This window comes from Python bivittatus, unplaced genomic scaffold (genome assembly GCF_059951505.1).
Source record: "Python bivittatus isolate LINGU-HERP-01145 unplaced genomic scaffold, Pbiv_v1 ctg000480_np1212, whole genome shotgun sequence".
NCBI lineage: Eukaryota > Metazoa > Chordata > Lepidosauria > Squamata > Pythonidae > Python > Python bivittatus.
Window position 1 is genome coordinate 31,024,420 of NW_028277075.1, and position 17,701 is coordinate 31,042,120.

A 17,701-nucleotide genomic window follows, 5' to 3' on the forward strand; every position below is an offset into this window, starting at 1 on the left:
TGGTAGGCCTGTGCAAATCATTCAATGAGGTGCTTTGCTCATGGGAAAAATGCTCCCTTACATCTCCTCCCTAAAGTTGTGAAGTAGCTATGCTGAACCTTTGACCACCTGTTGGATGGTCTCAAGGAATGGATCCAGAGGTGTGTTTTATTCAGAAGCCAAGGGTCTTGTTGAATTATTTGCACAACCCACCAACAGTGATCGAAAAAAGGAAAATATGGGATGATAATAATAATAGTAATAATAATAATTCATCAAATTATCATATCAAATAGACGCACCAGCTCACTGCAAGAAACAAACCAACTAATGTACAGCATGGCTGCAGTTATAACTGAATACCTTGGGTGTAAAATCAACAGACAAGAAAAAAAGCCAAACAGTGCACCACCAAAATGGAAGATCAGGTTGGAAAATAAGATCAGCATGCTAAGATCAGATGCAAGCAATATAGAACAGATGAAAGAAAAGAAGCTGAAGAACAAGAAGACCAAAGAATACCTGATCAAGAAATATCACCTAGAAACAAGGAAGATCAAGGAAGCACTGGAAATAATAAAGCAGCAAATAACAGCCATAGCCAAGAAGAGCAGCAGATACGAAGCTCAAATTGCACACTATAGGCAGAATCTCCAATTTCAGTTGAATTAGAAACGTTTCTACCAATCCATCAATGCAGAGACTGCAATGAACCACTCAACATCTGACAAAGAAGAAACAGTGCAGTTCTGGGCGCAGCTACAGGACAACCCAAAGAAATACAACAAGAATGCAGCTTGGATAAAGAAGGTGGATAAGAATGAAAAAGAAGCTGAAATGAAAGAACTTGTAATAACAGCAGAAATGGTAGAGAAAAGGGCAAGGAAGTTCAAGAACTGGTTAGCACCAGGTGAAGATGAACTGCATGGTTTTTGGTTGAAACATCTGATTGATCTGTACCCACTCACTGACAAGCAGTTTAACAACATACTGCAAGGAGGTGAAATTGGAGATTGGCTAACATCTGGCAAAACCTACTTGATAATGAAAGATCCAACAAAAGGGGCAGTACCGGGCAACTACAGGCCAATTACCTGTTTACCAACAACTCTGAAATTGCTAACTGGCGTGGTAGCTGATGCAGTCCAACAGCATCTAGTTGAAAACAATCTCTTTCCATCTGAGCAGAAAGGAAACCACTCAAACAGAGGAACAAAAGATCAGTTCCTAATTGACAAGATGTTTTGGAAAACTGCAAGAGAAGGAAGACCAATTTGAATGTAGCTTGGACTGATTACAAGAAGGCATTCGACTCCCTGCCACATGATTGGATAATCAAGTGCCTAGAAGTAACAGGAGTCAGTAAAAACATCAGAAGCTTTGTGCAAAGATCAATGGCACAATGGAAGACACAGTTGCTGGTCAGTGGTGATAGACTAGGAGAGGTTAATAACAAGAGAGGAACTTTCAAGGAGACTTACTATCACCACTACTGTTCATCAGTCATTGCATTGATTCCTCTGTTAACAATATTGAACAAGTCAGGCCATGGCTATCAAACATCAAAAATATCTGCCAGGCTATCCCACCTCCTTTATATGGACAATCTGCAGCTGTATGGAAAAACACCATCTGAAATAGAATTGCTGCTCAACACTTTCTGAATATACAGCCAAGACATTGCATTGGAGTTTGGACTGGACAAATGTGCCACCCTTACCATCAATGGGGAAAAATAGTGAAAACTGAAGGAATCAAGATGCCCTATGGAAATAACATCAAGAATCTGGATGAAGAAGATCACTACAAATGCCTGGGCATCCTTTAAGCTGACAACATCAAGCACATTGAAATCAAGAAGAAGGTTAGGAATGACTACCATAAGAGTGTAGTCAGTGAAGGAAATACCATCAAGGTGATTAACACCTGGGCAATTCCAGTCATTAGATACAGAGCTGGAATAGTGGACTGGACTCAAGCAGAACTAGAAGCCCTGGACAGAAAGACCAGAAAAATAATGACAATGAATCACACACTTCATCCACCCAGCAATGTTGACAGACTCTACTTACCAAGGAGCATAGGTGGACTTGGAATGTTGCAAGTACACCAGACAGTTGAAGAAGAAAAATAGGCATTAGAAGACTATCTGAAGGACAATGGAGAAGATGCACTGAAGCTAGTACACCATGAAGGCTTACTGAATACTGAAGAGACCAAACTGGCCTACAAGAAAGTCCAAATGAAGAATAGAAAAGAGACATGGCAAGGCAAAGTACTGCATGGCCAGTACACAAAGAAACTTGCAGTCAAAGCAGGTAACAACAAGACCTGGCAATGGCTAAGAGCAGGAACGGTGAAGAAAGAGGCAGAGGGGCTAATTCTGGCTGCACAAGACCAAGCCTTAAGAACAAATGCATATAAAGGCAGAATTGAGAAGACAGCAACAGACAGCAAATGCTGCCTCTGCAAAGAAGCTGAAGAAACAGTGGACTACCTAGTTAGCTGCTGCAAGAAGATCGCACAGACTGACTACAAAAACGACATGCCAAAGTAGCAACAATAGTGCATTGGAATATCTGCAAGAAATACCATTTGCCTGCAAGCAAGAACTGGTGGGTCCACAAAACAGACAAAGTAATAGAAAATGAAGAAGCTAAAGTGCTCTGGGACTTTAGAATTCAAACAGACAAGCACCTGCCACATAACACCCCAGACTTGACAACTGTTGATAAGAAAGACAAAAAAATCTGGATAATGGACATTGCAATACCTGGAGATAACAGAAGAGAAGAGAAAGAACTGGAGAAAATCACAAAATACAAAGACCTGCAAATAGAAATAGAACGACTGTGGCAAAAGAAAGCAAAGATAGTACCAATAGTAATAGATGCCTTGGGTGCAATCCCGAAACATCTGGAGCACCACCATCGGCATTGACAAAATTACCATCAGTCAGTTGCAAAAGGCAGCTTTACTTGGAACAGCTTACATCCTGTGATGGTACCTTTAACATCATCAAACAACATCTGCCTATCCCAGGCCCTTGGGAAGGACTTGATAGGAGGATAAAAATGACAAATGCAGTCTAAACATCTGGGTGACTGTGCGACCAATAATAATAAGTTATTAAACTTGTGTGCTGCTTGGCTCTCAATGACTCTCACAACATATATGATATCTTGACTAGCAATACAGGATTATAGTAGTAGGAGAGACAGTGCCATCTCAAACACAACAGAATTTTCCTGTAATTTACTTCTTTACATCACGAAATGTTGGAAATCTAAGAAAAACATGGTTCTATGAAATGTTTTCTGTCTCAAAGAGAGAAATAATTGAGTTATACTTAAAAGGCAGCATCTGACTGACTAACTGGGCTTGGAAATTGAACAGGTCAGGCCTGGTTAGTACTTGGAGGCAACCAGGTAATCCCAAGGCTGAAAGCTCGACTAACATCCTGGAAGAAGGCAAGGGCAAGCCACTTCTGTGTTGCTGCCAGGCAAACTGCATGGACATGCCCATGAAGTCATCAACAATTGGGCTTTATTCAAGGGAGAATTTACATGATCTTCAGAGTAAACTTTTATAGAAAACAAGATTCTAAATAACGTGAACTTACTGTGTTTTACACCACTTCTGCTCATCCCCCATTTCTTTAAATCATCTGGGAAAATCTGTCTAGCATTTTGCACATACCATGCCTTGTTGCTTTCCTTACAAGCCAGAATAACACACCAATCAATGCTTATTCTTGTTTACAGTCCCTGGATTGTTTAGGAAGAAGAAGTCAAGGGCACTGGAAAGTAATGATAAGCAAACCCTTCCAGGTTTACTTACAGGTTATGGTACCAAGAAGAGGTAAAGAAGAAGTAAATGTGCATATGCATTTTCTGCAATCCTGGGTTATTGTGCATTGCTCTTCATTTTTTAAAATGTTATTTAAAATAGTCCAATAATGCCAAGGTGCAAGACAGCATGTTAAGCTTGTTTTAATTCTCAAAATGATCATTTTTCCAAAGTATATAAAGAATCCAGATGCAAAATTAAAATACCTGTTTCATTCCATAACTAGACAGCTGCTTCGTGAACTTTTGTATCATGAAGCACTTATTTTATGAATGACTTAATTCTCAAAGGAAATGATGTTTCTCTGATGGTCAAGTAAATATTTCAATATTACATATATAAATAAAATTCAATCTGTTCTCTCCCCCAATCCTAAATATTTTCTATATACAAAGAAATATTTGATGTCAAGACTTCAAAAGACAAACAGAAGATACTTGATCTAAGTTGCATCAATTAGTTAATATAACTGTATATGCTGTGACATGTAATGGAGACAGAAACAATCAGAAGATATTCATGTTTCTTGCTTATTTTACAGCTGATTAATGAGCTGAACTTGGAGCAAGGAAGGATAAAGGTTGGGGGGAATGTCTTAGATGTTACAGGTTTGGTTCATGGTTTCAAATGTTACATGCCATTCAAAATTAGAGAAAGTACCAGTCATCATTCATGTTTCTTTATATTTCATGTTCCACAACTTGTGAACTCAACAAAAAGTCCAAAAGGTAGAAAGAACTTGTAAGAGCTAACCTGTACTTTGTGCCCAAGGCAGTGGTTCTTGGTGATGCCAAGTCAGTATGCACCGATGGTATTCTGGACGAGGGTCCAATTTTACATCACATGATAACTGTAGAAAACACACAAAGCAAATACAATGTCATTAAGCAATTTAAAATGCCCCTCTCCAAGGGCCCATGATTAGCTCACGGATGCAAATAACATGTATAAAACACAGAGAGGAATAATTTGATTAGAATAGACCAGAAAAGTGAACATGGTTTTTCGTCCCAAACTTCACTCTTAGTATCTCTATGAGTCTATCCTACTCTTAGTTCCTTGGCCCTTTCCCCAAACTATATTGTTGCCAAATGCAACACAAGCAAGTAAACAAAGTTTGAGGTAGAGTGCAATGGAAAAGAGAAACTCCTATATAAAAGCTATTAAATATTTAGTTATGAGTGTTAAAAAAATAATATGCAAATCTGAAATATTACATAAGATTGGTGAGATATAACAATAAAATACAGAGAAAAGGAATTCAGTAGGATTATAGTCTAGGAATAAATGAATGGTTTCTCTGCCTCAAAAAATAAGTGGAAAATTTCAGTGTTCTCTGTGAAATTTTGATCTGTAGGAGCTTTATAAATCTTTACAAACTAAGTGTAAGTTGCAATGCTCTTGTCACGTTGCAAACCACATATTTTTTCACCACTGATTTCTATAAGGAAAGTTAGACAACACATAGGGTTGAAAAGAGTTGGTGGGGAGCAAATAGCTGTCCATCACTGACATTCCTTGGGCAAGAGACTCTTCAGGGATGAGCTGTTCTTTGCTTTTTATCAGCCATTCCAGGCCTGCAGGGACTTTGACTCTTCCATTTGGCCCAAAGAGAGAAGACTAGGAGGGGCAGGAAGGGAATCCTATTTAAGTCTATGTAAAATTCAGTTATGCCTCAGTTGGACTTCAAATTGCTCTCTAACAAGGATCTCGAGGTTTCAAACTGCAGATTAGCTGCATGGCCAAGACTCTGAACTGTGCATTTCTTTCCTTAGAAACAAATTGTTTAATATGCCTCAGACTATTTACTCTATTGACAAAATTTGAGCACCCATATTTTATTACAAATAATACAAGAATAGTAAGATCAATGCTTTACTCATCAAATACTGTCCATCCCCAATAGCTATGATTCACCATACAGGCATTTCTTTAATGTTTCCCTTCTTGCAATATTTCACCTAAGTTCTTTGAACTTTAGACTATTTAAAGGTTATTTCTTCAGCTCTGTGATACTGGTCCATCTAGGTAGAGCATCTCAAAAACTCACCTTGTATTTGAAAACTCTTACCCTGGCTTTTATAATAGTTGGACGAGGATCCAAAATTCCTTGCATCTTCCTCAATGCTGGGACAACAAAAAGATTGCAGGTAACAACTGCTGACACAGGATTCCCTAAAGATCAAGAAACAGTTGTCTGATAAGCACTTGAGAATTGTTTGGAGAATAAGAACACATATTGCATTGCTATAGCACACTTCAAGCTTCTAAGCATAGAGGACATGTTCAATAATACATATTCTTTTGAAATTTTATTTACAGTCTACTTTTCACACAAGTATTCAACATACATATCAAAGCCACAACACCATTACAAACAACAAAAAGAAAAGGAAAAGGTTTCATGCACATTTGTTACTTTGACATAAATTGTGTTTCATATCAATAGTGTTTCTAAAAATTTTTTTCAGGCATATCTGATGAACTAAAGAGTAAGAAGGACTAATAGCATAATGGATTTTAAAAAATACACTTTTGGTTCAGAAAAATAATAGCATTCTCATGTACATATATTGTTACATGGAAGATGCAATGATACATAGCAGATTAGAAATTACTAAGATATTTGCTGTAAGGAACGTGAAGATTTGGAACATTTGACTTAAAATTTGTTTGATATTTATGAGCATGAAGATATATAAAATTTAATAAACCTTACCTGGGAGCGCAAAGATGATTTTTCTTACCCCATCAATATCCAAAGTTGCAAAGGTTGTAGGCAACCTAGGAAGTGATGCCAATTGTTAAAATTATGAACTAAACCCTTATTTATAAATTTTGTCAATAATATGAAATATTTTTCATTGCTTCATTTTTGCTACTTTAACATCCTTGGAACATGTAATGATTCTCATAAAATACAGGAAATAAAATGTTGAATTAATAGCACTTTCTAATTCCATCATATTTTCCCATGAGAAAGCCAGATTTTAAGCCAACAAAATCCACAAATGTGGCAATATCTTGTCCACTATATGACTGATTTTTTTCAACATAAATTCATCTTTGTTATGCTAAATTGTCCATTTAGACAACTATTTCCATTTGTAACCCAATTATTTATCAGACAATTACAGCATGTTAACAATAATGTTTCAGATTGCTTGTTTGCTAAATCCTCCAACACCACCTTTCCAAGTATGTCTAAAAATTACATCCCACTAAGTTCAATGAGATTTAATTAACATTCCAAAGATGAATGTTCCTATGTATTTTACCTTATTTAAAAAAAATTAAAGCGCAGCTCTGTAACTTTGAAATAAATCAACGGGATAAAGTCAAGAGAACAACTGACTGCAGAGGAATTTAGTTTTCAATAGTTTTCATATGCACAATTAAGAAAGGGATTCAATATAGATAAAAAAGTAATTGGAACTGAAAAACATAAAATGGAATTTGAAACTGAATCGTGTACAAATGATAAATATGTGATTGCTAAAATGTATAGACTTTTGCTGAGATGTGAAATGAAGGAAAAAGTTAAGGAGTGCATGATAAAATGGGCTAAGAATTTTGGCTATACATATACAGATGGGAGAGAATGTGGTGAAAAGGACTGAATTCAGAATGTATTAGAATTTAAGAGAGAATTTTTACAAAATAATGTACTGTTGGTATATGACACCAGAAAAATTAGCTAAGATGTATAAAGGTACTTCTAATCAGTGTTGGAAATGTGGAAAACATGAAGGGCCATTTTACCATGCATGGTGGACTTGTGAAAAAGCAAAAAAATACTGGATACTAATACATATTATGATACAAAGAATTCTAAAGATTAAAATTCAGATGAAACCAGAACTGTTATTACTGGAACTTATGGATAACCAATTAGAAAAGACTTATGGAAGATTGGTTTTTTATATGGTAATGGCAGCAAGACTACTGTATGCACAAAGATGGAAAAATACTGAAATACCCACAACGAAGGAATGGATTGTACAGATTATGGAATTTGCAGAAATGGCAAAATTGACCTGTTTGATCAGGAATAAGACAACAAGCACTTTTATTAAAGACTGGAAACTTCTTATGGACTTTTTGCTGAAAATGAAAAAAATGAACTGGTGATTTATGGATTTGCTGATTAAAAAGGGTTGATTATAGGAAGAAGAGAATAATAATGTCATTTTAATGAAGGAGAGAGGATGTTTATAAATGCTGTACAGAAGATCAGAAGTCGCTTCTTTATATATCTTTTCTTTTTGTATTTCTTTTCACACTTTTCTTACTTTTTCACTGTATATAACTCTTCTTTTTCTTTTCTTTAATCTTACTTTCTATTATTTCATGTTCATATTTCTGATTTTTCTTTTAATAAAAATTACACACACACACATTAAAAAAAAGGAAATAAGTTACCTATATACATCATTAAGATAACAGTCTGGCTGCCTAAGGTTTAATCATGTGGATGATGGAAAAGTGAAACCAAGATCTTCCTGCCCACTTTAATGTTTAAGGAAAGAGAATACCACTACACTGGCTACTTTTTGAGAGGTCAGAGAAATGGGAATTTTTATGTCAAATGTTAATATGAACCTGAATAATGGCAGTGTGTTTTCTACTAGTATGTTTAGTATTTGGATATATTTAATATATGAGACTGCTATATGATGAAAATGCTACCTGTTGAAATTATACACTAATAAAAATATGGGACTGCTTACTTTAGTGGTAGCCATATATTTTCTCCTCCTTTCTTCTCTGTATTATTAAAGATTGATTTTACTTAGTGATTGATCATTTCTACTAATAGTGAATTTGGATCAACACTAGAAAGTGTTGTTATAAAAAATATTTGAAGAACCCCTACAATGCCAATTTGTATGAATTGGTAAATAATACCGGATAAGCCTGATTGGGTGAGAAAAATAGGGGAAGCTGGAGAAGCTGGAGGTAATGTTGAAAGAAGAGGAGAAGAAATTATCTTTTTCAAACCTTAACAGCTTATTATATTTAAGGGAAACATGTGCAATGTGAAGGATGTTTTAAAAGAAATGAAAGGGGAAATGACACCTTTTTACCATTGTGTAGCTCTAAAATGCTCCACTCTGGGGCTGATGGCCACAAACATTTGCTCTAATGTAAGAACACAAAACTATTCAGGACAACTATTCAAAAACATATTCAGGTCAGACCAATTATTCCTCCCAGTGGTGTGTAGTCTAGACATTAGACACTTTCATATCACCAACAATCTGAATGTTTTAGTAAAGTGAAAGAGCGGGGGAGTCCAGTCCTTCCTGCTTCTTGTTTTGTTAAATAAAGATGATTCCAGACTGAAGTTTGTGTATCCCATGATAAATCCATAAGCTTTCAGTCTTCCTTTGTCCCTTTCATTTTCTCTATTGCTCATCATCTAACATAGGCCAATTAACATAGTTAATTGACAAGGCATCTTGCTAAACTTTTGGTATCTACAATATTTACCTGAAAGGAAGACAACTCTGAATTTAAAATGATCCCACAAAGAAAAGTAGATAAAAATAATTACAAACATAAGCACAAATCCTGTGCAATGTCCAAATTCTCCATTTTGCCAACCTCTGGTTGCCAACTCCAGTTGAAACCTGTCATGGAGATTATCCTTCTTCTGCTAAGTATGTATATGCATATATGAGTATATCTATTTCCCAGAAGCCACATTTGAGGCAAGGAGAGAAAAATGGATTTACATTAATTGAATCATTGCTCATTAAAATGAATTGCCTGTAAAATAAAGTATCCTGTTTACAAAACTGACCGATCCCTATCTGCATATACCAATCATTCTCTCACTGCCAGGTTCAACAATTCCCAATTTTCAGATACAGAAAAACACAAATACACCTCTCCCCACTTCTTTCTTCCAGTAGGAACAGCAAAAAAGAAGCAAAACTTGATGCACAGGGAAACAGAAATGATTTTAAAAAAAGAAAGTGGGAGGACGCAAAACTATGTGGAAATGAACTGAGCTAATCACAAAGGGAAAGACTGAGAAGCCCTGTTTAGGTATTACAAATACTGAGCAGGCAGGCAACCCTCTCAAACAATCTTCAAGCTAACTTTCAAAAGCATCCATGCTTTTCAACAAGGAGGTCTGGAGTGACTGGTACCTCTTGTTTACTCTTTTGTTTTCAACAGGTTCTTCTGTTCTTAACAGGAAATGTAAAATGTCCCTCTTCTGCACCATTCATAGATAACTTATTAGTAATTAGTATGATTATTTAGCAGCACTTGTCATGGAATAATTTTGGGAAAAAAGGGCAATGTAATATTCCTTATTAGAACGTGCTTTCTGTGGGTTATTGGGCAAAGCATTAAGCCCTTCCAATATTGTTCAGCTGTCCGTCCATCCATCCATCCATCCATCCATCCATCCATCCATCCATCCATCCATCCATCCATCCAATTTAGATACCGCCCATCTCACAAAAAAGTGACTCTGGGTGGTTCACAATAAAAAAACAATAAATATTAATTACAATAAAAACAATATAAAAATACAGTAAAAATAGAATAAAACCAAACACATACACAAATAATAATATCTTCCAAGATGCTGATGATCAGTAAGATGTTAGCATATATGCAAGACTAACACTACATGAGAAATATTACTTACCCTGGTTTCATAAAAACCCTGCCAAAATGGATCTGGGCATGAAGATCAATATCCAGCACCTGTTTAAGATAGTCCTATTTGGAAACAAACAGACAGACAAACAAAAAGGGATTCTAAGGTATTAATTAAGATATATGTAAGATGAGCCATCATCCAGTCCTAGACAGCTGGCCAGGCACAGATCAAAGACATATATAATACATTTATTTCAAGAATAGGCAACCAGAAGTTTGCAGGCTAAGATAATGTGCCAGTAAGTCCAAATTTCAAATCTTCTACACAAAAGATCATATCAAACATCTAATAAAAGCTACCTACAGTTTGGGAGAGGGTGGAGTGTCAGAAAGTTGTTGTTTTTTTTTAAATAAAATGGGTCCTCATCCACTTCCCAATTTTGGGTCTCACTCCACCCAAGACTTGCTTCAAACCTACTCACCCTGCAGGCCCCAACAGATTATCCAACAAATGCAGAAGTTGGCAAAAAGAGGTTGCACATCCCAATTTATTGAATTTGTATATACTTTTCCCTCAAATGGTGCTTAGTGATACCAGTATAAATATTTCTATATAACAACATAATAAAACTGGTAACAACATCAAACAGCATCACAAAACTGTAACTACCCAACATCAGATGGTGGAACACTATTGTCCCTTTATGAAGAGGGATATCAGATGTTTCAGAACTGATTAGTACATCTGAATTTTTTTTCTTTTCAGATTTATCAGACATATTGCTCTACTAACAAAGAATGGCATGTAACATCATCCAAGAATTGAGAAGAAGCCATTGATTTGTTTAGGTCTTTCTGTTCTATGTCAGTATGCTCATGACTAATTTTGCATTTGAGTGTCGTTCCTAATATAGAAGTTTTTCAATTGGCTTTTTGATGACAGGCACTAAATACAAAAATGTTGTTGGTCTGCAAACAGTAAATGACATAGTTGTCTGCAGAGCTGCAGACCTATATACCTTCATCAGAGAATGTAAAACTGTAACCAAAGTATACGCATGAATACAGATATGGGACAGCATCTGCAGTTCCTATGATGTCTAATTGCCTGAGATATACTGGAACTACATAGACAGGAAAAACTGAGACTCTATAGCCTTCCCAGTCTGGATGAGGCCATCCTATAAGTAATACAGTGTGGGAGGTGAGGTGATAGAGAGGGCTTGATCCAACTCAGCAGGGCTACAAGAAGACTTCTAAGCTCCAAGGCTCTTTTAATGATGCCAGTGAGAATAGAAGATAGTCTTGAAGCCTCTGAGCTTATCCTGGCTGTCCCATGCAGTTCTATGAAGAGCAGGATGGTGGTGGCAGAAAGGATAGAATTCACAGGAGAAAGCTCCAGAGCTTTTAGACTCTGCACAGTTGTTGACAGTATTCAGATGTGAAGCAGGAAAGACTGCTTTGGATCTGGCATTGGCAGCACTCTGTACCTACCAGATACTCCTTAAAGAAGCCACATCTTTTCCAGGGTTTGCAGAGTACTTCCATGGGCTCAGAAAAGTATGCATTTGAGTTAAGGAGATGGCAACAAGCTGTCCTCTAAGGAGCAGTCAATGTATAGACAAAGGGTACCTATGCTGATTCTGAATACTGTGCAGCTCCACAAGCCTGCTGTCTTTTTGATGACATTAATATCAGGTCCTTTAGATTCATTTTGGTGTCCAAGGATTTGCCTCTGCTATCACTTATACTTATCATTCCTTAAGGTGTTTTTGTCCCATTACTTTATTTAATCTTATACCACCTGCTTTGATCTAATAGTGTCCACTGCCCATACCTTTTCTCCCATTGACACGCCCCCTGATGTGATGATGACATCAGCACGGCTGATTCCTTCATTCAAGGCATTAAGTAAATCATCTGGGCTGTAGAACGACAACAGGAAAAATGATTAATGGTAATGAATGTGTAGAGTTTATGCACTTCAAAGGAAGAGGTAACAAAAAGATACAACTCTGTTGATTTTCTTACACAGGAAGAATATATATTCAAGAGCAAGACAACTGAGAAATCATAATAGAACGCCCAGAATTTTATGTATGTACTGGAAAAGTTAATTAAATGCAGAGAGATTTCACTGCCTGCAATAAGCTATTTCAGGCTGACACTCAAGAAGGCAATATAGTCATGTCACAGGTTGCACTAATTTAGACTGATGGGATATAGGAGAAAGTTAAGCAGCAGCCAGAAAAGGAGGAAAAGAAGAAATAATAATTTACCAAATATCTTTCAGAAATAAAATCTAGTCTCCAAGAGTCTCATTCTGCATAGAACCTACAAAATAAGATAGATCCATGGTATTTGTGGTTTCTCATTCTTACTCCAGAACTACTCCTAGATGCAACTATTCCGCTCAGTCTGAGCTTTTCATGAAGTTTTTTTCATATATGACTATGGATTGGTGTTATCAGCACCTGACAAGATCCAACCCACAGCAAGGAGTCTACTGTTGATCTGTTAAACCTCATAGCCCTATTTCTTCTCACTTATTACTCTTTTATTAAACTTGATATATAAACTTAAGTCACTGTAGTAGGCACAATATACCTTAAGAGATGTTTTGAATATAATGCAGATAATTTGCACTAGACCCTGCATTATGGAGGGCTCCCTTTAAGCAGACATATATTTATTATCAGCATTGTGCACTACGTAACTACCCTTTGCCTTTTCCCTAGTCATAATTATATAATTACATTCCTTTAGAACAGTTTTGTTCTTGTCATGTTAGTGTAAAAGCAACAAGTAAAATGAAAAAAAAAATCTAATCCTGGTAAAAATATTCTGAGACTCCAGTTTCACATTTTAAATTCTTATCATAGCACCACTGTGACTACTGGATTAAAATGGAATTTGCTTCTGCTGTTCTGATATTAAACACATTTTCTTGAGAATAAGCACCATTTGATGCAGAAAAGGACATGATCTTTTAATGGTACAGGTAATAAAATGAGCCTATTTAATCATTTAAATGCCTGCCTAGCTGCCCTTGCCTGTAAAAGTTTCTTTTTTAAATAACAATTCTGTGATAAGTGTGTCATTCCAGAAAAAAATTGTGAACTGATGCTGACCTTATTTGCCATTGCCCCATCACAAGCAGTCTTCTGGATGGTCACTTGCCCCCCTTCCTGAATTACTGAGACCTGGATGCCAGGATCCAGATCAATATTCTCCAATGACCCTTTCTTCATTCCGTGTATAATGTCAGGCTTCTATCAGCCAGGACTGAAAGTAGTTGATTACAAGAAATAACTGTCTTAGAGCTTTGATTAATAAGATTTATCAGCCATTGCTCTCAGGCGTTGCTCTGCTTCTACCTCTCTGAGATTCCTTTTTAGGCTGGAAGAAACTTCACCTCTACCTCAGACTGTTACTTCAGTATTTGTTGCTTTCCCTTTTCTTCAGACTGCTGTCAGCTGTTTTTGCTTGTCTTCATTTGTTGCCCTGACATCCCAGCTAGTGCTCTTTGCTGTCATCTTCTCAGACTTGTGTTTTCTTTCTTCCTTCTGATGAAACTGTAGTCTCCAGACACCCACCTCAGCTTCCACAGTAACTCCCAAATCTTCCAAAACCAACCCCTCTCAATACCTCTTGCTTCTGTCAGAGCTCTATTTATCAGCTGGTTGGCAGGGAGGCAAAAAAGTAAGAGATTTGTATTGTTTCTAAAATGATTGTGAATCTATTTGGTAGGGTACAACTTACACCTTCCAGAAGCTCTGCCTTGGTTTCTAACCATGAATATCAAAAGGGGTGGGAGGGGAAAGGGTTGGTATGAGGGAATGACCTTGGGAGATTGGGCGGGGGGGGGGAATGTTGTCTAGGGAACAATCAGATAAGAGGGGGCATAGCCTGCAGCTGCATAATGGAGAGAGAAGAGACGCCAGGAAATTTGTATTTTCAGACTTGCAAGATTCTGTTAATGTAGCCTTACAATACAGTAGAATTAACTCATCTGGTCATGTTTCCTGTCTGGTTTACCTGGGAAGGCTGACATCAATCTTGCAAGTCTGAAACTACAAATCTCCTGCTTTCTCTTTTATAGCTTGATAGGTTAGGGAGGTTCCTTTCTGAGTTTTTATTCTCTGCCTGTTATACAGCAGCGGGCCATCCTGTCTCTTTTCTGACTGTTCCTTAGGCAGCATCTCTTCCCCCATCTCCCAAGGTCATTCCCACATACCATTACACTGCACCTGCTGATAGTTTTGGAAAGAGCAACTACTTTTCTTATCAATCTGAGAATCAACTCTTATACTGAATGATGCAAGGTTCATAGTAGAACTTGAGTCATCCTTATCATGGCCTTATCATGAAAGATAGATAAATTGTGGTCTCACTGCAAAGTTGTCCCAAAGTGCAGTACTTCAATAGAGCATTTTTAAAATGAAACTCAAAATACTTTAAATATTTTACATATCAGAATTAATTCTTGGGTATATCTTTTAACACAATTGGGATCCATTTGACTACATTCCCCCCTCCTTTTGTTGTTCAGTATAACTGCCACTGGACCAGTGAGGGTAGACCTATGCCCCTTATGAACATTTAAACACCTCAATTATGCCAGAAAAAAGATGGTGGACACAAGAACTAGCAAGCTGCTTCTCCAAAGCAGGAGGCAGGGACAGGATGTGGAGACTCAGAGGGCTTCTGGGAAAGAAGATTTGAGCATTTCATCCTACCATCTTACAGGTTCAACTATCCTCTACATGGCATATTTAGTTATTTTCTTGTCCAACTGAATTATTGGGAATTACATCATATCCTTAGACTTCAATTGTAGATCCTCTTGTTTGGTTACTATTAAAGTATAGTGAGACTCAGGGATATGAAAGGCAAGGTCTAAAGAAGGGTCTGGCTCATCATACATTTCAACCCCCTTTCCTTGATTTTGTTTTAAAAGTTTTTTTCTTTTAAATATTATTCTGCTGTTCTTTGATGTTCTCTAAAATTTATGGCCATGAGTTTGCAAGGAACTTATTTTTACATAGAAAATAAAATCTATATATTGTAGACTGCTGTCCTTTGTAAAGGACCATAGTATGTGGTAACAAAAATGGTAGTAATTTCTTAAGAACACAATCTTAAAAACTCATTCCTAGAGAAATGGATTGAATGACACTTACTTCTAAGGAGACATACACAAGAATGGTTGCAAGACAGGTGAAACAAGCTTCTGCAGCTTTTCAAAACTTTTTTTTTTCAAAAGTGAACAACCACAGTGGCTGGAAGACATGGGGCCAGGATTTTAGTTCCATTTCCTCTTTTTCTAGGGGAAAGGTACATGAAGTCTCACCAACCTTACAGGAGAATGGAATGCACCCATAGGCAAAATGCTCCAGGACTCTCTGAATATAACAAGTAGTGACATTTTACAAATCTCTGTGGTAAAATGAAGAGCAAACACTTCAGTAGCTGTTATCACCAATAAAATTGCTGCCATTTTTCAAAACTCCAATCTTCTGTTTAAAAAAATTATGCTCCCTCCATTATAAGTAATGGCTGTTCATGCCTACTTTATATGGATAAGACATCAACAATTCTGGTCATGATAACATGACAAATTCTGTCATGTAGGTTAGTACCTGACAACCAGAGAAACTTCAGGTTAGATTTTTTTAAAATGTGAAGGAAGGATCGGGGAGAAAGAGACTTTACTTCAAGCATTTTTCTGGAAAGTCCTACTCAAAGATTGGGGGCATTCCAGAATGGGATGCAGATATGGCAGTCTGAGTTACAAGGGAAAGGACTACATATTGCAGCTTTGTCAAAAAGATCACACATAATGCTAGCTTTTCGTTTCTGTCATCAGCTTACATTCCTCTTATCATCCTTTAACCAGAATAAAGCCCTATTGATCAAGAGGGGAAGAGCGGGTCTCTTAAAGTAGGCAGCCAACTCAAAAATCCACTTTGGAAATGTACTGAATTTCCAAAGAGCAACATTAGTGATTGTTCCACACAGCACAAAGCAAATAAAACAGATTGCTAATACTGATCGACATTTCATCCTCTCATGGTTCAATTCTTCATTTAGTTAACAAAAATGATTACTTTATAAGAAAAATGTGCTATTTATGGAACTATTCGTGTTGTTACTTAATGCAGGATGAAGTTTCCCTAGGTAGTGAGAAATCCCCACTTCTGGCATATTGGAACAAGGAAGTCAAGATTTTATTTGCAGATTTTTTTTTTATTTTTATACTTTTATTAGAGTTTTACACAGCTAAAAGCTAATACAGAATTAGAAAAGATATACAAACAAAAAAGAAGAAAGAGAACAAAAGAAAGAAAAAGAAAAAAGAAAAACATATAAAAAATGACTCCCCCCCCAAACAAGTATAAGCATTTACAGTAACTTAATACCTTCTCTAATATTACAGAAATTAAAAAAAAAACCCTCTTCTTTCCATTTCTCATCACTAAACAATAACCAAATTATAGAAAGATTCATCAATCAGTCTTACTCAATACCAGTAGTCGTAACCTATATGTTTTAAGCTTAGACAAATAAATCTAATTTGCACATTTCTAAGATCAAATTCTGATGCCTTTAGATGGAGTATATCTGAATCAATTGTGATCTCATCTCACCTAATCAAAGACACATAATGTTTATTTAATTGTTCTATTGTTCCTTCCCTTAATTTGTAGATAAGACTATCAAGCAGCAGACAGTGAACTAAATTTATAAATTAGCAGCATTATGAACAAGCAATATACATCAAAACAAATAACAAGCTCTGAGACAACAATACCACAGTTAGTCTGGAGAAGCTGATTGTTATTTTCAAGTATCTGGAAGGCTGCAAAGCAGAAAATGAAGCAAGCTTGTTCTCTGCAGTTTTTAGCCATTGTTTTTAGTCTTTCCCCATGGAGCTTCTTTTATAAGAAGTTAAGTATCAGCTAAAAACTAGGAGACAGTTCCTAATAGCAAAAGCTATTCAACAGTGGAATAGTTTGCTACTGGAGGAATTTAAATAGATAATTAACTATATTCTTCATTGTAGATTTTAAACTGAAAAGTGAGTTAAATATGAACGTTATCAATGTCCCAATTATCTTATGAAATATCACTAAATTCTAAGTGTTATGAATGTACCTTTCTGAAATTGGTATTCTTTTTCTTTCCTAGATTAATTATATCTGTCTATCTGACTAACAAACAGAAAATCAGCTTAACTAATATTCTGGTT

General features: G+C 36.4%; 1 protein-coding gene across 8 annotated transcripts in view; it reads right to left on the bottom strand.

Moving 5' to 3' along the window:
• Window positions 1-17,701, bottom strand: part of GPHN (gephyrin) — a 284,049-nt gene that overhangs the window by 2,854 nt on the left and 263,494 nt on the right. For all 8 annotated transcript variants that reach the window (XM_088145626.1, XM_088145622.1, XM_088145627.1 and 5 more), the window contains 5 exons: window positions 12,287-12,374; window positions 10,496-10,569; window positions 6,548-6,612; window positions 5,900-6,003; window positions 4,582-4,678 (listed from right to left, as the gene is read on the bottom strand). In XM_088145626.1, the coding sequence (XP_088001752.1) occupies window positions 4,582-4,678; window positions 5,900-6,003; window positions 6,548-6,612; window positions 10,496-10,569; window positions 12,287-12,374 (428 nt within the window). The remainder of the gene's footprint in view (window positions 1-4,581; window positions 4,679-5,899; window positions 6,004-6,547; window positions 6,613-10,495; window positions 10,570-12,286; window positions 12,375-17,701) is intronic.